Source organism: Pithys albifrons, chromosome 9 (assembly GCF_047495875.1).
Source record: "Pithys albifrons albifrons isolate INPA30051 chromosome 9, PitAlb_v1, whole genome shotgun sequence".
Lineage (NCBI taxonomy): Eukaryota > Metazoa > Chordata > Aves > Passeriformes > Thamnophilidae > Pithys > Pithys albifrons.
In genome coordinates, this window is record NC_092466.1 from 35,516,234 (window position 1) to 35,536,562 (window position 20,329).

At 51.8% G+C, this 20,329-nt stretch overlaps 1 protein-coding gene across 2 annotated transcripts in view; it reads right to left on the reverse strand.

Annotated features, from left to right (window-relative positions):
- Positions 1–518: 518 nt before the first annotated feature.
- PAPSS2 (3'-phosphoadenosine 5'-phosphosulfate synthase 2) overlaps positions 519–20,329 on the reverse strand; it is a 28,776-nt gene continuing 8,965 nt past the window's right edge. The window contains exons 2-13 of one of the 2 annotated variants that reach the window (XM_071564424.1): positions 14,438–14,543; positions 12,815–13,050; positions 11,888–12,026; positions 11,537–11,655; positions 11,316–11,429; positions 9,915–10,026; positions 8,157–8,177; positions 6,667–6,872; positions 5,737–5,872; positions 4,594–4,862; positions 3,156–3,385; positions 519–2,821 (exon numbers count right to left, since the gene is read on the reverse strand). In XM_071564424.1, coding sequence (XP_071420525.1) covers positions 2,680–2,821; positions 3,156–3,385; positions 4,594–4,862; positions 5,737–5,872; positions 6,667–6,872; positions 8,157–8,177; positions 9,915–10,026; positions 11,316–11,429; positions 11,537–11,655; positions 11,888–12,026; positions 12,815–13,050; positions 14,438–14,543 — 1,830 coding nt within the window. In that variant the 3' untranslated portion in view covers positions 519–2,679. The remainder of the gene's footprint in view (positions 2,822–3,155; positions 3,386–4,593; positions 4,863–5,736; positions 5,873–6,666; positions 6,873–8,156; positions 8,178–9,914; positions 10,027–11,315; positions 11,430–11,536; positions 11,656–11,887; positions 12,027–12,814; positions 13,051–14,437; positions 14,544–20,329) is intronic. The other variant, XM_071564425.1, reaches the window with a different exon arrangement.

A 20,329-nucleotide genomic window follows, 5' to 3' on the forward strand; every position in this document is an offset into this window, starting at 1 on the left:
CTATGGGGTGCTAATCCTGCAAGTCACAGTAGTGCTGGGGCCAAGGGCAGTGAGGAGGGGCAGTGCTGGTCTGTGGGTTCAAGGAGCAGGGCCAGAGGAGGCCCCAGGATGGGCAGAGGCTGGAGCAGCTCTGCTGGGAGGGAAGGCTGGGAGAGCTGGGATTGTTCAGCCTGGAGAGGAGAAGCTTTGGGGGGACCCAATTCTGGCCTTGCAGTGCCTGGAGAGGCCAATGGGAAAAATGCTGAGAGACTATTTCCAAGGGCCTGGAGGGACAGGAGGAGGAGGAATGGCTTCCCACTGTCAGAGGGTTAGATGGGATACTCTGGGAAGGAATTGTTCCCTGTGAGGGTGGGCAGGCCCTGGCAGAGGGTGGGCAGAGAAGCTGTGGCTGCCCCATCCCTGCAAGTGTCCAGGGCCAGACTGGACAGGGCTTGGAGCACCCTGGGCTGGTGGAAGTCTCCAGTGCTGAGCTCCAAGATGTAAGGCAAAGATCCCCCCCCAAAAAAAATCAGAGCTACTCACATGTATAAATATTTATTTGTACTAAAAGTGAGTATTTCATAGCAGAGTATCGAGTTCAGAATATATTAAATCATGAGATGAATCAGGTGAGGTACAAATTCCAGTCTCATGTCTTTAATAAATACACTGTAATCCCCCCATCCCACATGTTCTAATCAGAGGTAATCAGGACACTATGCTGGTTTTCAGGGATAACACATCTGGGTTTGGCTGCAATCACCTGGATTTACCGCAGGGTTTTCTCAATGTTGGATTATTTTATGATGAGCAGCAACAGTGCTAATTCACTCCTTTAAAATCCTAAGTAGGAATATTGCTTTTGGCTGCCAGGTCTCTGCCAGAGGGCCTGAGCAGCTGAGGTGCTGGTGCTGATGTGCTGTCACACCCACCGTGGGGCTGCAGCATTTCCTTGGGGTATAGCACAGCTTTGGGGCTCTGCTCCAAATACTTTAAAAATGACTTGAAAAACCACCCAATAAGACTTTCTGGAAGGATATTTCCTGTAATACACAAAGGCCTGGACGCTCCGCCATGGCCAGAGCAAAACAGGTCTTAGCTGGAGGTATCACTCCCTACCCTGCCTGACGATTGGGAGCTGGTTTGGTTGGCTGAGCATGGATCTGTTGGTCACTAAAACTGGAGCACAAGAGGAGGGGAACGTGGTTACTGTTCGTTGGAAACACATCCTCACCGGATCTCGGGCAGCTACTAAAGAAGGGCAGGCACAAAATTCACAAATTCAGCTCATTGCAGCAACGAGCAAAGGCACGACTGTTTCCCTGCGCTGACACCTCGCACACGAGCGCGGCAGCCGGGAAGGGGCTGCGGGATCAGCCCTTTCCGTGGGAAAGCCTCCGCTGGCCCCGGGGCTCCCGAGGCTGTGCCAGGCGCCAGCGGGACGTGCTCGGGGCGGGGGTTCGCTCCGGTGTTGCATCGCTGCCCGGTCCCGCCGGAGCTGCGAGCCAGCGGGAAAGCGTCGGGCGCAGCGGCAAAGTTCGTGCCGGGGGCGAGGACGGGGAAGGAGGTTAAAGTCTGTGGTAACTTTCCACCAGCCGGAGCTGGGAGCAGCCCCGGGCAGGGGCTCTTGGCTGTGCCCCAGCCGGAGCCAGAGGTCCCACAGAGCACGTCAGGTCACCTGAGAACACAGAGGGCTGCCGATACAGATGAGCCCAAGAGCTTCAGCCTCCTCGCACCGGGTTTACCAGGTACTGGTGCCCAGACCCCCCTCATGTGGTGACTTTGCTGTTTTGCCTGTGATGTGCCTTGTGGATGGGAGGAGTGTGGGTATCCTGTTGGCTGGGAGGATGCTCGAAAGCACGTGGATGACATCCCCAACTTTTTCTTGCTGCCCAGAGTGTTCTCAGATCTCAGGACTCTGCTGCCTTCCAGGACAGCTTCCCCTGCCAGGCTTCAAGCACAGGGATTGCCACAGCACAGGCCCCACGGGGGGCTGAACTCAGAGCACAAGGAATGCTCAGCCCAGGTTCTGTTTGACCAGAAGGCTCAAGAAGGAGGAAGAAAGCAGAGAATGACAGTGAGCAACTGGCTCAGCCAAAAGGAACTGGCGGTGGTCAAGGCTGATTTAAAAAAATCCTTTTAAAAAGGCCATTAAAAAGATTCTGCTGTTTATTGGCAAAAATTGTCTAAGGCACAACCTGGAGGGCAGTGACGATCTGGGCATTGGGAGCCCATTTCCCTCTCCCACCCCTGGCAGCACCATCCGCTCCTCACTTCAGCCCCTCTTCCTGCCTCGCTGTCTGAGGGGCACTGCAAAGGCACTTCTTCCTTCCTGTTCCAGCAGGGCATAGGCAGGATTGGTCCTGGTGCTGAGGTCCCACCTCTGCACTGGGAGTTGGTGTGTGGCCCCAGCAGCACCACAAGATCCTTGTGGCCCATTCAGAGGCCGTGCTGGTCTTCCTGCCACCAAGCTCAGCTGGGAATGAAGGGCCTTCCCTTCCAGCTCCACGAGGATGCTCCCAACAGCTTCAAGGGGAGGACCAGGCTCAAAGTATTTCTGATTAGTACAAACCACTCTGACCCAGGTAGGAACATCCCCTGGTCAGAGCATTAGAAGTGCCAGGTAACTGATCTGTGTCATAGGGAATCAATCAATCATTGCTCACTCTTAATACAAGTATTTCTAGGGAGGAAGAGGCCTTAATTCTTTTTTTCCAGCGACTGGTAGTACGTGGTGAGGACTTTCCAGGCCTTTGGTGCCATGAAGCCGTCGGGTGGGTTTTCACCTTCCCGAGCGAGTTTCCTCATGCGAGTTCCTGAGATGAAGTCAAAGTCATCATGCCTGCACAAAACAGAGACAGGTGCCATCAGCACAGCTGCCCTGAGGTTCCTCAGCCCAGAGGAGCTGCAGTGTCTGTGACACACTTCCCCAGCTGTGAGGGGCTGTGTTTCTGCTGCCACTCAGCCCCCTCACTGCGCTGCTTGTCCTCCCTGGTGGCACCTTCAGTTCCACGTCACCTGGTGACAGCTCTTGGAAGGGACTGTGGGTGGCTTTCTCAGGTTCTCCTCCCATTCCTTTCCTTAAGAGGAACACCAAGGGCTTTTCCCTCTGCCCTGCCACGAGCCCAAGGCGACCACAAACCCCACGTGCCAAAGGAACCACGACGCCGCATCACCTTTTGGGGTCGTAGAAATCCATGGCCCTTTTGAGCTTGTTGTAGGCAGCCACCCGGAAGGGGAGGATCTCCACCGAGGTGAGCCCTGGCGCCATGCTGAGCACCTTCCCGCCGTGCGTGGGCTCGTACAGGTCCTTCTTGGTGTCGGGGTGCGGCATTCCCGCGGGATCGCGCCCCACGATGTAGAAGTTGGCACCTGCCACCATGCGGGCTCGGCAGTGCCACTGCACCTGCACGACAGGGACAAGGGAGGGAGGGACAAGGAAGGGAGGGAGGGAGGGACAAGGAAGGGAAGGAAGGGAGGGACAAGGAAGGGAAGGAAGGGAGGGACAAGGAAGGGAAGGAAGGGAGGGACAAGGAAGGGAAGGAAGGGAGGGACAAGGAAGGGAAGGAAGGGAGGGACAAGGAAGGGAAGGAAGGGAGGGACAAGGAAGGGGAGGAAGGGAGGGACAAGGAAGGGGAGGAAGGGAGGGACAAGGAAGGGGAGGAAGGAAAAGAAGGGAAGGAAGGGAAAGAAGGGAAGGAAGGGAAAGAAGGGAAGGAAGGGAAAGAAGGGAAGGAAGGGAAAGAAGGGAAGGAAGGGAAAGAAGGGAAAGAAGGGAAGGAAGGGAAAGAAGGGAAGGAAGGGAAGGAAGGGAAAGAAGGGAAGGAAGGGAAGGAAGGGAAGGAAGGGAAGGAAGGGAAGGAAGGGAAGGAAGGGAAGGAAGGGAAGGAAGGGAAGGAAGGGAAGGAAGGGAAAGAAAGGGAAGGAAGGGAAAGAAGGGAAGGAAAGGGAAGGAAGGGAAGGAAGGGAAAGAAAGGGAAGGAAGGGAAAGAAGGGAAGGAAAGGGAAGGAAGGGAAGGAAGGGAAAGAAAGGGAAGGAAGGGAAAGAAAGGGAAGGAAGGGAAAGAAGGGAAGGAAGTGTCAGCAGCCTTGCTGTGGTTTCTCATAGCACTGAGGCCATCCAGACACATCTGCCAGTGCTTGGACCTGTTGCAACACCACAGCTCTCCTAAGGACATGTATTTTCAAAAGAAACACTGGGCATGGGAAGAGGGTTTGTTCCAATCTGGTGGCAAATGGAGACCAGTTTGAATTTGCAACATGCAAAGACTGCCCACACATCCCACCCTTTCTCCCTCAGGGAAGGCCCAGCGTTTACCCCTTTCATCCCACTAATTTCGGGAGGAGAAGGGAAACCACTGGGGGAAAAGAGGAAAAGGTGAAGTCTATTTCTGTCCCTTCTCCCCGTGGGAGGGTGGGAGCCCACAGAGCTGAGCTCTGCAGGGACAAGGTGGCAGCAGCAAGTGCAGGGCAGCCATGGAGGGAACAAACAGCAAGGCAACGGCTCCTGGTCCCTTCCTGGGGCTTTCCAGAGCTGCAGAGCTGGGCTGGCAGCAGAGTCCCCATGCACAGGCCTCACACCCTGCCCTGGTGAGCAGCCAAAAGTTATGTTACCTCCGTGGGGCCGGCATAGAGCATGGGAGAGGGGAAGATGGCCACAATGGTCGACTTGGGGTCCAGGACTTGCTCCTCGAGCACCGCCGCGTGCTGCTTCATCCGCCACTCCAGCGGGACGTCGTCATCTTTGGTCCACCCTCCCAGAGGGTGCAGCAGTAGCACAGGGTTCTTGTAGCCCCTCTCCAGGAGCTGGCGCCGCGTGTCCTGCATGAGCAGGGCGTGCCCGTTGTGGACGGGGTTGCGCAGCTGGAACGCAAAGACGGCATCTGCAAGGGAAGGACGCAGAGGGTCACGGGCTGGCACTGCCCCCCAGCCCCTGCAGCTCCATTTTACACTCGTGGTGTTTCCACACAGTCATGACAGACGTGTGTGTGTCCTGTCACCACATGAGTGAGGCCTTGAATACCCCAGGGGAGCGTTGCACACGGGTCCATCGCTCTGCCAAGGTTATTCCCATTACACATCCCTGTTTGGGGCTGCTTTCTGTCCTAGCAACCCTCCTGTAATGCTTGTACATGCCACTGGACACTTCCACCCAAGTTCCCCAACTTCCTAAGTGATCTGCCACCTGCCTGAGAGCAGTGGCACCTTCAGGAAGGTCCATGCTCTCTTCTCAAAGTGAGGATGGATGCCTGACCCCTGCCAGTCTGACCAGGTTGGATGGGGCTTGGAGCAACCTGGGACAGTGGAAGGTGTCCCTCCTGCCCATGGCATGGGGTGGAACAAGGTGATCTTTACGGTCCCTTCCTACCCAAAGCATTCTGGGATTCTGTGGGATAGACACCTGGGAGCAGACACCTGAGCTGGCCCCCATGTATAAGGGTCAATTGTGTCAGTGCAGAGAGGCTCTGAGCTGCCAGGGAGGACACGAGCAGGATGCTCTGCACTTTCCAGGCCACTGAGGGCACAGCCCATCACAAGCACTGTCCTCAACCAAGGAGGCCCTGCCCCGCTTTTCGTGCCATGCCCTGGGTCCCTCTTGCTGCTCACCCCACCTGAACAGTCCCGTTTTGGGAGTATCCAGAAGCAATCTGGCACGTGCTGTGAGCCTGGGAACACACCATCACGGATCACACCAACCTCCCAGTGCCGGGTGGGGCAGGAAGAGCCATGGCACCAGTGCTAACCCAGGGCACTCACCAGCATTCATCTCCCTGAACTTCTGCTTCAGAGCCCGCGGTGTGAGGCGATACTGGTCCAGCCCATCGTTCCACTTGATCTTCTCCAGGACTTGGAGGTCTCCTCCCACCAGCCAGTCCCCACTCTCCATCACCATCTGTGAATTACACACACGTGCAGGGCAGAGGGGACAGCAAGTACCTCCTTTGCCCTCTCCCAGTCTCCTCTGACAATTGTTCAGCTCAACTCTGCTTGTGGAGTGATTCTCCTTTTCCTTCAGCACATTGTAGGTGGAAAACACCATTACAGTGACCACATGAACTGAATGTCATGAGCAGCAAAACTTCACCAGGTGAGGCATCAGCCACCCAGTCCCCACCACTGCACCCAGCTGGGTGCTGCAGCCTGGCAGCCAGAAGTCTACAAGGTATGGCACAAGACCTTCCTCCACCACACTCTTTGCTCTCTCCTCCTGGGAATACACAGGAGGAACAGGGTTGTTTCATGGGGAACACCTGCTGCTGATTAATCACAAGAGATATTTTAAGGGAGGGGGAAAGAATTAACACAGCTTTAGGCTTTTCAAGAAAAGTCACAAGTTTTGACAGTCACTGGGTGGAACTTGGAACTCTCTTTTTCTGAGAGCTGAAGGTCCTTGTACTGTCAGAGAGTAAGTGGGAAGAGAGGGAGCTGTGAAAACATAACACCCCTTTTGGCTGCCTGTATGGAACAGCCAAACTGAGGAGCACTAATTTCCCAGTATCACAGAACATCCTGATTTGGAAGGGACCCACAAGGACCATCAAGTCCAACTCTTCAGTCCTTCCTGCTTGGGATGCGATGATTCCCAGCACGGAGCGGGGCGAATGGGAAACCTGTGACCCTCAAACCCTTGGGAAAGGGGTTGCCATCCCATCCAGGTTTCCCAGGGTGGTGAGGGGACAGGCCTACCTGGATGTGGGGGTGCCTGGGGCAGGTGGTGCCCCAGACCCGGGCACAGCGCTCCTCCTTCCTGTGCTCGAAGAACTCGGGGCTCCTCAGCACGGCCACGCGCCGGCCCTGGAAGGCGAGCGCCAGCGCCTCGCAGCCCTCCAGCCGCTGCTTGTCCTCCGAGGACACCGGCAGCACGATGGGGATGCTCAGGTTCACCACTCCATCTGGCAAGAGAGAGGGAGAATGTTACCATCCTCCTGCCCTGGGGCTTGGGAACGCAGCAAATGGAGGTTTCTGTATAGATTTAGTCATCGCGCTGCTTTTTCAGCACTGCTGATAAATAGTGATGTTGGTGGAACACAAAACTCCTTGTCTCGGGGCTAGAGAGGTCTCCAAGACACCTGGAGCATCTCACTGCTTCCTGCACTCTCTCTCTTTCCCTGGTTCATCTCTGTTAGTTGTAAAGTTGATAAATTTAAATGTACTTGCAAAACACAACCCTGATATAACTCCTGTCTCCTCCTCCAGGAAAACCACCCCTACGGAGGTGGCTCCAGTATGGTGTTCCCTGGAGCATCTCATTCCCTGCACACCTCCTGACCTGCCTCTTCCACCAGGGAGAACACCATCACCATCACACTTGGTTTCTTGGGTTTTTTTCTGGATATCTGTATACTGCTCCTCCTCCTCTATACTTCTTCACTGTCCATTTTTAATCTGGGTTTATACAGCAAGTCTGTATTTGCTCATGTAGTTTCTAATTTCAGTGTTGTCCCTAAATATCTCAAAATCATGTTGGTTTTGTCCCCACTCCCCCAATTTCCCAGACCTCCACTAAAGTCCTCCTATTTCTGCTTGGATATTCCAATGTTTAAAGGAGAAGGATCAGTCCCTCACATGCATTTCCAATCACAAACAAATTACTGATTCAATTTGTTCTGATCCCACTAAATTCAGTTTGGACCATTGAGAGTCTTAATTTGAGGATTTTGGCTATGATGTAGATTTTTTAATCCTTATTAAAATATTTGCATTTACTTTTAACTCACAACTGGGTATCATTTGCCTGCCAGGCAGCAATTTTCAGGAATAATTAGAGATACAGTCACATGAGACCCAATCATTACCATCTTTGCACATTTAAACCATATTAGTAGTGATAAGTCAATGAAGTCAGCACGGGGAAAAAAAAGGCTGGATTAGGAAACCAACAAATGATGCTGAAAGGGAGGATCTCCAGGCTCCATTTCCAAATACAAGATGGAGATTTAACACAAGATCACCCCAGTGATGGTAATTACAAAGCTGCACGACTGGGATTTCTGTGCAGACTGGTTGGTAGGACACGAGGTGTGTCAGGCCACGTGCAATTGCCTGGATCATAAATAGGCCTGGTTGTGTCTAGTCTGAAGAATTTCCTTTTTTTTCTCCTATAAATCTCACAAAATTATGGCCAAAAAACCCCAACTCAATTGAAGTAATTTGCCTAAGATCAGTTACATACATACCAGCTACCAAGCGATTCTTTCCTGGAAGAACACAAACACAGTTAAGATAATTAACACTCAGGGGCATGTTACAGAAACCATTGCAAGAACCAAAGCATTTAAAACCTCAGCGAGGCACCTCCTGACCACAGGCAGGGTGCCTGATGGTGTGGCCATGGTCCTCCACGGTGCCACCCCAGCCTCTCCAGCTCTCACCCACCCAACATGGATCACTCTGGCCAGCAGCTCCCCTGCCACTGCCACCCCATCCTGATGGAGTCCCACGCCACCAGAGCAGAGGGCAGAGCACTGCACACACCACGGCACACCCTGCAGACCCTCCTCTCTTCCTGCTGGCCATCCACAAAGCTCATCATCACCCAGCTGCTGGGATAGCAGGGTGGGATTTACTGCCCCAAGACTGAGCAGGTGCAGCACTAACTTGAACAACTCCACCAAAGCAGTCACTTGGAAACCCCCCAGGGCAAAGGGCTGGACCGATGACTCTGGAAGGACCAGCCTCAAGCCTCTCCTGGGCACTGCCACACCCCAGTCTCAGCACTATGAAGTGGAACCTTCCACCATTCCCTAAAGCTCATCCAAGAGCACCTGGGATGTTCTCCTTCCTGCCCAGATGTCATCCTGTGGGGCTGACCATGCAGATGTTGAGCTTGGAGACCCCCATGGAGACAAGGTAAACCAGGGACTGGTGCTGACGCTCTCTGCTACAAAAACCTTGCTCTGAAGAGCTCACTCCCCTGCAAAGCTGCTGTCCTGGGCTTTGTCCCTGACCCTGTGGAGCTCCACAAATCCTGAATGTGCTCCCAGACCTCAGAGGAGCTTAGCTCAGTGATGCCTGCAGACCTGGGGGGGGCACCCCAAAAACAAATGCTGTCTGAGACGAGCCTCTGGCACAAAGTACGGAGCTCTGGAGCAACGTGGTCATCATGGGGCACCTCTGTGACCTCCTCAGGCCCTGCAGGCAGCTCAAGGACCACAGATCAGGCTCTGATAACAAGGACATGTGCTTCTGAACACTGTTTGCACCCTGGGAAGGAGGTGAAAGGCTACGATGTGTCTGAGAGCAGAAGCCCCCACACAGACACTCCCCCAGTCCAAAGGGAGCGCTCCTGAGCTTTGCCTCTGCTGCACGGTGCCCAAATCCCCAAAACAGCAGCATGTCACTGCCCTGCGTGACCATGGGATCTTCCAGAAGATTGGCAAGGCTCAAAGGGACTTGCCCACCAAGATCCCAGAGGGCAGAGGTCACTACCACCAGGTCTACAAAGCTCTTTGTGCAGGTGAAGCCACAGAGACAGCACCTACAGCTGAGAAACTGGATGGGAACATCCCTGCCTCACTCTCAGCTGTGGATGGTCATTACCTGAGCACTCCTTGCCTTTTCCAGGGATGAACCACATGCTGCTGATGGGTAGAGGAAATCTGATTTGTTTCAAGTTACCAGATTGGATAGGCAGGAAAACGGGGTGGGGGATCAAAATCAGGCTTTGCTCCTCTTCCCAAGGAACAGGCCCTCTCTCCTCCCACCTCAAGCTCAGCCTGCACGCTTGGCTTGGGGTTTGCATCTCTGTTTACCCCCAGAAAGAGCTCCACGAGGGCTCCTATTTGACCAGGACCATGCAGGGTGTCAGAGCTGTGAGCCAGGGCTGTGCCCATGGCACGGTGACCTTGGCCACTGTCACAAGCCCCCAGGTTTGGCACAGGAGAGGAAAGGAGGAGGACACAGCTGAGCATGGAGCTGCCCTGTGGGGTCCGTACCACTGATCAGGGTGCCAAAGTGCAGCACTTGCAAGTACTCTGCCTCACGCATGAAGCCCGTCAGCGGAGTGGCCCAGCCTTCGCTCAGCACCTGCACCCACTGCAGATCCAGCTGCAAAACAAACACAGAGGGCACTCCTGTCACCACTCAGAGGTTGCTTTTCCTTCCCTTCTGCTGCAACAGTGCTCTCATTTCATTTTGTGTTGGAGACTGAAATGGTTAATGATTTATGCATTCTAGGAGACTTTTGCAGGCGTTTGCCTTTTGCATTATACCTCTGATGGGCAGCTGGGGCCCATCCCTCCCCCCTCCCGGTGCTGAAAGTCTCAAGCCCTGAAGAGGCAAGAAGAGCCCTTACCCTGCCCTCCACATGAACCCTGAGGCCATCATGAAAGGCTGGAAAAATATTGGGGGTTCATGGCCTGGCTGGTGACACCTGATGGAAACAACCCCCTGCCTCGAGGCAGGTGCAAAAGGCATGCTGAGGGTGTATATATGGACTGGTGACTTTGGGGGTTTGGGTTCTGTTCTTTGCCCCCACCGCCTGCGGATGGAGACATGGCCTGCAGGACTGCTGAGATGCAGCCCTGGATCCAATGGGCAGTGACTATGTAAACTTTTTCATTCTCATCTTTTCTTTTTCCTTACTCTATCCTGGACTCTTCTCCTGTCTTTCTCCCCCCTGTGCATTTTCTTCCCCCTCCACAAAGGTTATTTCTATGTCACAATATATGACATTGTTAAAATAAACACCGACTATTCATTGTCATTTCACTCTAATCCACCCCAAGGGAATTATCGATATGAACCTGGGTTACCCCCCTCCCCTTTTCCTGGGGCAGGTTGTAACAACAGGACATTCCTGAGGGGCAGAAAGCCACAGGTGGGGGTAGCGTGGGGGCTTTTTTAAGCCAAGCTCACACACTTTGATAACACAACTTAGAATCACAAAATCCCAGAATGGTTTGTGTTGGAAGGGAACTTAAAGCCCATCAAGTTCCTGCCCCTGCCATGGGCAGGGACACCTTCCACCAGCCCAGGGTACTCCAACCTGTCCTTGGACACTTCCAGGGATGGAGCAGCCACAGCTTCTCTTCCCAACCTGTGCCAGGGCCTGTCCACCCTCACAGGGAAGAATTTCTTCCCAATATCCAGTCTGTCAGGGTGAACTTGTGGGGCTGTATTATCACAGTGAAGGGAACTGACAGCCCTGGCTTCCTACAGCACAGGGTAGAGACATGGCAGAAGATGTTTTAGGATCAAGATCACACCTCAGCTCACCATAAACCACGGCCAGGAAAGGACGTGGCCATCAGAGGAACACAGACCCCTCTGGCAACATCCTCCTGGAAGATTCTACCCTTGGAACAGCTAAATAATGACAGGACCCATGATGGTACCTTAGTGATCTCCACAGATGGCAACTTCTCTGCCTCAGCTTGGACACTTGTGAGTTTATTTTCAGGCACAAACAGCTCAAGAATGTCCTTAACTGAGCCTTGGGGGACGATGTTCTGAAAGAAAGAGAAGATAGTACTTGTAGGAAACACACTGGTTTTTACACACTGAAAAGTCCATGTCTCAAGGCAGGATTCCAAAGCTGCCAGTGCCAGGGACCTACCTGTGCTTGGAGGAGCTCCACAACCTGCTGGATACATTCAGACACCGACGCAACGTTCGTTTTCAACACTAGTTCAGGAGCTTCAGGTTTCTCGTACTCCGAGTCAATCCCTGTGAATCCTGCAGACAATTAAACCCCAAATTAAATTTATTTAGCATAATACTTGGTGCCCTAGAGCCAACAATGCTGTACAAACAACCAGTAGGCATTCAACCATGCTTGTGACACTTGTGACAGCGAGATTAGGGAAACAGGATCCTCTTGTGCTCTACAAAGAGCCTTAAAAAACCCATGACAAGGTGCCCAAAGCTTTGGAAAGGAAGGGCAAAATAAGACCTCACTCCTCCATACCTTTGATCTCTCCAGCTCTTGCCTTTTTGTACAGGCCCTTCACATCTCTGCTTTCACAGATATTTAAAGGAGCATCCACAAAGATTTCAAAGAAAGGAAGTCCAGCTGCCTCATGAATTTTCCGTGCATTTCGACGATCCTGTCAAAAGAAAGATGGGAAAATCCTGTGTGTCCAAATTGCAGCAAGCACCTTCCTGCTACCTGATGTGCCCTGGAATTTGACACAGGCAAATTTATTTCTGTTATAGATTTATTAAATTTACACTAATTTAATATGAGCTTTTAATCTCTCTTCCTTCCTTTTCTTTAAAGATATTTGAAAAAAAAATAGTAAAAATCTGTAAGTTTGATCTGGTTTCAACTATTTCCATCCAAAGACTCAAAGATCTTTTTGTTAAGCAGGATAGAACAACTTGATTGTGAATAATTATCTGCCCTGTGTCAGAACAGCTGGACGTGGTGATGTTACAGTTCCTTTCCAACCTTAACGACTCTGAGATTCTATGAAAAAAGGAACTGCTTGCAGCAGCTTGATAACAACAACTACTTGGTCCTCTCAGGAAGCAAAAAACCCCCATCAAATCTCCTTCCAAAAAGGCAGTGAGAGCACAAGGACAGGCCATTGCTTGGGGCCCTCTTTTCTGCTTCTAAGGGGTTAATAGTAGGAGCCTCTGCAGGGAAAATTTAAACTCCTCTTAGCTTTTCATCAGTTTGTGACACTGAATACACTGAGGGAGGTCCTGTCCAGCTGCCCTCCTGCAGCTGGTACTGCTGGTGTGCAGTTGTGTCTCGGTGGTGTTTTACAAAAGAAGAGAGAAGGTGTGAGCCAGAGCATCCAACAGGGAATGCTCCATGCCCATCTCCCTTCCCTAAGGACAGCCACGGGGTGGGGATAGGGGACTCCAGACTGAGCTGTGGGGAGGGCACCTTTGTGAAAGGAGAGATGAAGCTGGTGATGCAGACGAGCCCCGCGTCGGCGAAGAGCCGCGCCACCTCGGCGATGCGCCGGATGTTCTCCTCGCGGTCCTCGGCAGAGAAACCCAGGTTCTTGTTCAGGCCGTGCCGCACGTTATCGCCGTCCAGGGAATAGCAGGGGATGCCATGAGAGACCAAGTACTCCTCCAGAGCAAAGCCAATGGTTGTCTTGCCAGCTCCAGAAAGGCCTGTTGGAGACAGAGGAGTGAGGGGCAGGTTTGAGGTCAAAAGAGTGAGGGTGTAACGCAAGACCTGCTGGGACACTGACAGCAAAACTTGTTCTGTCTGGTGTGGCTGTAGGAAAGAATCAGGTAGAGAGGTTGGATTCATCTTTTTAGCACATCTAGGTCAACCCTTCTTATTAATGCCATGGGAAAAGCTGCTACATCCCAGCCTCTGGAGAGGCTCAACCCAGCAGTGCTGCAAAAGCACCTCTTGCTGGGTCGTGGTGGGACAAACAGGTACCAGTAAGTAGGGGAAGTTTGAAAGGGTCCTGTTGCCTGTAGGTCTCTCAGCATCTTCCTCTTCCTCCTGCTGTTCCCACTGTCAAGAGTCCACTGCTCTCCCAGACTGAACCCAAGGAAAGGCTCTTGCCACAACTGTGTGGTGTGGGACAGGCTCCAGCAGCAACAGCCTCCCTGCATCCACGGACACTCCTTCTCTGGGTGCATATTTCAAAGAATAATCATCAGCCAGAGAAGCTCAGACCTTTCAGACATGAGATTTTTGAGTGATATTGGAAACAGAAGGAAATTGCCCTGGATATATTTTTTGAAATTGAATCAAAATTGAAGAGAAGAACAAAACAGAAATGTGTTTTCATCCAACACCTACCACCTAAGCTGACAGGAAGGCAAATCAGAACAGCTTTACAAACCCTTCCAAGCATGTCCTTCAACATTCTCCTTCAGGCAAAGAAAATGCCAATGTTTAACAAGTAAAGGAACAACAAGGACAAGTGGCAAAAGACAAGAGTTGTCTAAATATTAGAGATGAGAATTGCAATTGTTATTTCCAGCACCCCTAATCCCCAAACAATGAGTTTATATTTCAAAGCAGAAGAGAAGGGCAACAAAACAAGTATGAGGAATTGCTTCCAGTGTGACTGGCTGGGAGTATTTATTCTCCAGACAAGGTGACTGCCTTGTGCTGCCTTAAACACAGCAAACCTACGTGTCCCAATAAGCTTCCCACCACCCCTGAATGAAAACATCCACCTTTTGGACAACCCTGGGCACGTTTCACTGCCAAGGACTGGCTGGATCTGAACAAAGGCTTCCTCAGCTACACACTTGGGAACAACAAGTGCTCCCTTAGGGCCTCTGACGTGTTCAAAGGAGCCTGATAACAGCTGGGAAATGCATAAAAACATCAGTTCTGGGCAGCAGCTGCCAGGGAGCACATCTTGCTGCACCAGCACTGCGTGTCTGTGTTTCCCACGTGTGAGTGTTTTGCAATTCCCTGTTCACAAGGAGTGCTGACGTTTCCCGTGCATCCCAAATCCCCACCCCCGAGCCATAGTCATGCAGGATGTTTAACAGGTGAAGCCACTCTCCCACACCCAGGGGGAAATACCTGTGAGCCAAACGGTGCAGCCTCGGAATCCTCCTCTGGTGCCCACAACTTGCCCTCTCTTACTCCTGCTCACATGGTGGGCTTGGTAAACCACATTGGTTGATCCCTGAAGAAAACAAAGCAAAACACTTTTGTACTGAGAGCAACAGAGAAGATCCCTGCTGGGACTAACACGGGAGAGAAGCACAAATTCATTAATGAACTTTGGTGTCTGGATTTCTGTCTCAGCAGCACAGGCTGATTTTTTGAAGACTCCCTGGCTGTGCCCAGAGTGCTCCTGGTGGCAATGCCTTAGTGCCTGTGCCAGGTGACTGATCCACCCACAGGCAGGCAGGGGAGGGAGGACACAGAGTCTGGGCACAGAGACACACTCCCTGCCTTTTCCATGTTTTACAACACAGACAGACTCACCTATTATTATAATTGTGCTTGCAAAACAAGGGCAACTTCAGGTGCTCATTTACTTGCTGTGTCTAAGATAAGTTAATAGCTGGGGCAGGAGACAGTGACATGGCAGTGCCGAGCTGAGAGACACCAGGGAACACACCGGGATGGGAGGCAGAGGAAACAACACCTGAGGTATTGGGTGCACTTCCCAGAGCACTTCCCAGAGCAAAGGAGGGACTGGCACAGTGCTGAGCCACAGGCCTGAATTTTGGTGCTTCCTGATGTTGCCCACCCCAGCCTCTCTGCTGGGATGAGTATGGAACAGCCTGTCTGTGCCCTGCAGCTCCAGCAACAGCACCTCGACAAAGGATTCTGCACAGAAAGGATCTGCAAGGCCTTGTTAATTGAAAGGATTGTTTCCAAATGAGGTATCCAAAGGAAGGTATCAGGAGGAGATGAAGATACAAATATATCCTGGAGAAATACATATATTAGAGAAGGAAAGGTTGTGTGGAGACCTCACAGCACCTTCCAGGGTCTGAAAGGGCTCCAGGAGAGCTGGAGAGGGACTGGGACAAGGGATGGAGGAACAGCACAAAGGGGATTGGCTTCACACTGACAGAGGGCAGGATTAGATGGGATATTGGGAAGAAATTCTTCCCTGTGAGGGTGGGCAGGCCCTGGCACAGGTTGGGAAGAGAAGCTGGAGCTGCCCCATCCCTGGAAGTGTCCAAGGCCAGGTTGGACAGGGCTTGGAGCAACGTGGGATAGTGGGAGGTGTCCCTGCCCATGGCAGGGGATTGGAACAAGATGAGTTTAAAGGTCCCTTTCAACACAAACCATTCTGTGCTTCCATGAAAAATCCAAAACACCTCGGGTGAAGAAGTGAGAGACACTACACAACGTGTGACTCAGAGAATACAGGATAAGTACCTCAAGATTTGTTTTTTGTGGTTTGTTCTGTTTTATTGGTTATTTTGCAGGGGGGTTGTCAGAAGCTTGAACATTTTGAGCTTGTAAAGGTGAGACAGCACCACCAAGGTTTAATTTTCACCCATCCCTGGGGTTCAGGCTTCAGCAGCGAGACAAAATGAGCACACACAGAAGATCCAGCTGACAAAAATAATCCCTTCTCCCGAGGCACATGGGTGTGTTCCTGCGGTGTTTACTCCTGGTTGAGCTGTGTCACCTGGTCAAGGACCCTCAGCAGGGCACAAGAGCCCAAACTTCCCTTCCCAAGGGATGTCACCACTCAGCCCTGCAGCCAAACCTGCCCTGCCACTGTGCAGTGCTGGCCCGGTGATCACACCCCCCTCAAGTGCAGCGCTCCAGAGAACAGAAAACTGGCGCTGGGCAATTTGTTTGCAAACCACAAGAGACAAGACTGATATTTCTGCAAGGAGAAACGATCCTACATGCTTCAAACCTCTCTTTTGCATCAGTAGGGACTCCAGGCTTTGCAAAGAGTTGATCTGCTGGCTCTGTCCCACAGGAGATGAGCCGCGATACCGTGCGTGCCTCAGGAAGGTGCAGGATCTAAGACATTCCTGCGGGGCTGACGTAGCCAGATTGTTTTAAGTACATGTTGCTGTGCCATAAATCTCTGCTGTGAGTGCATCTCAGAGCTGGCATTTTGCACACTGGCATCTTTTGGGAGCTTGGGGAAGCACCACTGAGGGCATTTTTGCAATTCAGCAACACTGTCAGACCTCTCCTTCCTCCTGGAAGCTCCAGGTGGTACCAAACCCTCAGATTTTTCTGCTTTGTTAAATTATCTTTCTGGGAAATTTTCCTAACCTTGAGCAACTGGATGGCTGGGCTAGAGCCTTTTGCTTGGCAGGGAATGGAAACATGGACTTTCTACCTCACTATCCACCAGCCCAGACATGGCTTGGGAAGCCAGAGCTGAAACAAGATGGAAGGGAGCGAAAAATCAGTGGCCTGAGAGCAAACACTGGAGGGATTTCATGTTAGAAGAGCATGTCTGCAAGATGGTTGGGAGGCAAAGAGAAGTGGTGGATGGGGGTTAATCAGAAGCAGAGCTCTCCTGCTGATTTCATTCTCAAGGTTTTAACCTTGTCGTCGTAAATCAAACTATTTAAACAATTCAGTCATCATCACAACACTTAGACCTGGATTTTGGGCCCTGCAGCAGGGACAATTTAGGGACACTGCATGTCTTGGAGTAGTCTAGAACAAGAAAGTGAGGTTTGGGAGAGGACTTTCTTACCTATAATTCAGCCCCAAACAAGGCTCCAAGCAAGGCAATAAACGACCCAGCAGCATCTCCAAAGAAGAGCTGTGCAGCCTCTGGCAGACAGATGGTTAAAGAGGACACTGCCAGGCTCTCTCCTTTCCTTGGAAATCTGCTGTTTGGCCCTGTGTGGATGATCTCAGTGCTCAGCCCACCCTGTCTTAGCTCATCCAGGAAATCGAAAAAACATACAGACATGAAGACATCACTCCAAACCTTCTGCTGAGGCTGCAGCAGACCAAAAAACCAAATCCAAACTCTGCTTTTGGTCTTCCTTCCTACTGACCCCTTCCATGAGGTTGGCAAACTGGGAGACACCAAGATCTTGAGTCTTTAAGATCAACTATGTGTCAAGTGCCTCCTCAGCTGGTTTCTAAGGAAAACAGTTTTTCATCAACCAACCTGATGGGACAAGAGGGGCCTTTGCTTTGTGAAAGCTGCAGGCAGAAGCCGGAGCTCCTCCTGCATAAAGAGGTGGGACCTCTGAGATGAGAGAGTCTTCTTGGAAATCAGGAAACATCAGTGTCCTCTGCTCTGAGCTACTGCTGCATAGTGTCCAAAAAAGTGACCTCAGCAATTCCTGAAGTATTTGGCCCTGGAAGGGAGTAGCTGTGCTTGCCCACAAAGGCCATGTGTGACTATTCACAGGAGATGTGTAGTCAGGGAGCATCTTCTCTCTCACCTGACAGCTAAAAGCACAAGGTCTGGGGGACCCCCCAGCCATTGCTGGAGCTTGTTGGGAGCAGAAGCACTGCATGGATAATAGAAAATGCTCCAGATAAAGAGCATTTACAATCACAGAACTGTAGAATCATTAACGTTGGAAAAGACCTTTAGGATTACCAAGTCCTACTGTCAATCCAGCAGCACCGCTGGGGTCACCACTAAACCATGTCCTCAAGTGCCACATCCACATGTTTTTTGATCACTTGCAGGAATGGTGACTCCACCACCTCCCTGGACAGCCCATTCCAATGCTTTACAATGCTTTCCATTAAAAAAAAATCCTGATATTCAATCTAACCCCCTCTGGTGCAACCTGAGGCCATTTCCCCTTGTTCCCTGGAGCAGAGCCTGACACCCCGCCCCGGCTCCCCCCTCCTGGCAGGGACTGCAGAGCCAGAAGGTGCCCCCTGAGCCTCCTTTTCTCCAGGCTGAGCCTCCCCAGCTCCCTCAGCCCCTCCTGCTGCTCCAGCCCCTTCCACAGCTTTGTTCCCCTTTTGTGTTTAGGGTTATCCCATCAAACTATACGGATGTTTTGCCTTCTCCCACTAGACATTCAGGTTCCTTAGGACTCAAGGCAGCACCTGCTCCTGCCCCCACATCCTTAACCAGCACCTGCATCACAAACGGGACCGGGGTGAGAACTGGGTGCAAGTGCCACGTGCCACAGCTGAGGGGTGGAAATGAAGGAGGAGAGGTGGGAGCTGAGCAGGACACCCAACAGATCCCCTAAGTGCACACAACATCCTCAGGTCACCCACAGAAGGCAGAGCTCTCATGTTGGTGCTGGTCATCACGATGGCCAACAAGATCCAATGCAAGGTCCTCATGATGCCCTTAATTCACCCCCTCTGCCTGCTGGAGCTGGCACAGGCAGGGCACAGGAAGCTGCCCAAGAGCCACAGCTCAGGACAGGCTGCAGCAACATCCCCCTCTGGAGAGGGACTCCCTCCTGAGAGCACAGATCAGCCCGAGAACAAAGACAGCGGAGAAGGGCTATCAAGGGCACGTCAGTCACACCTCCTGCTCGCTCAGCAGAAGCACCGGCCTCCTCCGAGCATCCAGCTGGAAGCTGGCAGCGCTCAGGGCTCCAGGGAAACCCTGACCCAACAGCCAGGGGTGGGGCAGGACTCCCCCAGCTGCGTTTTTATTTGCAGGGCTAGCTCACATCGTCAGGATCATGATTCATCTCTTTCCAGTCAAGCATTTCATACACCCTATTTGGGTTCTGCAGCCTGGACATGTCTCCAGGAAGGAAAAATAAAATCCCAATAAAAACAGGGGCTTTCTAAATGTTTTCAGCTGATCATGTTTGCAAGTGGTAAAATGGGCTTTTATAATGATAAAATGATCAAGTAAGATTTTGCTTGGTAGGATTGTGGGGGTGTCTGTGCAGGGCCAGGAGTTGGACTCCGTGATCCCTGTGGGTCCCTTCCAGCTCAGGAGATTCTGTGACTACCTGACTTGAAAGTCAAACACTTGCTAAAGCCTCCAGAGACAGATCTAACATTGTTAAAAATCCCCTGCCAAATCCTACTATTTCAAATGAAAAAAACCCCAAATTAAAAAAATCTTTTGTCCTACCAGTTTAATTTGAAGCACAAAAATTTAGTTTATCGAATTTTTTCTTAAAAATTAATTTCTCCTACCAGGACAACTCCTATGGGTGCTCTGGCAAAAGGGTGAAACCAACACCACCAACAATGGGGAAAAAACCTTCTATAAAAGGCATTTGTTGAAAAGAGCAAAATGATTATACTCAGTAGAAAAGGGGGAAGGGAAGAAAGAGGAGGGGGGGTCTGCCTGTGGAAGCAAAGATTTGATTATGATCATGTTGAAGATGAAGAAATCTCAGCATCTGTCAAGTCCCAATATAGCTCTTGTAAGCTGAAACCTATGGATGTTCCCAAATATTCATTTAATGGACTATGGCAGTGAAGGCTTCAAACCCAGCCCCATTCTTTCCCAGGGGAAAACCCCACCAAGATGGAGTTACCCTGGAAATGTTGCCCATTTAACCTCACAGGACACAGGCCCACGTGGGGCAGTGGGACCTTCTGCTGTGCCACCCACCTTCCTGCTTCCCATGCTGGTATTCCTACCATGTCTTCCAGCTTCCCATCTTTGTGTCCACCTTTTCCCTGCACATGGGATGGTCTCCCTTCCCACTGCCTGGCTATGAGCAGGAATAACGTTGTGTTTTCCTTCCAGACTGAGCTGGGCACACAGTGATGTGTCACCAGACACCCTGCTGAGGCTGAGGGGTTGCCAGCGTTCCCTCGCCCAGGCAGGATGCAGGACTGGGCTTCTCTCTTCAAACCCCAGCAGACCTCACTTGCTCCTGGGCACCCGCCACCTTTGACGCCTGTTCCTTTTGGCATCCCCTCAGCCCCTGGGCCCTGCCAGGAAGGTAACACAGGAGACCTTCAGGAGAGCAGCAAAGCCATCCCAGTTCCCCCAAACAAGCAGCCTTTCAGCTTGGAGACAGACGGCTGGAGATGCCAAACGTCGCCACCACACGGGATTTT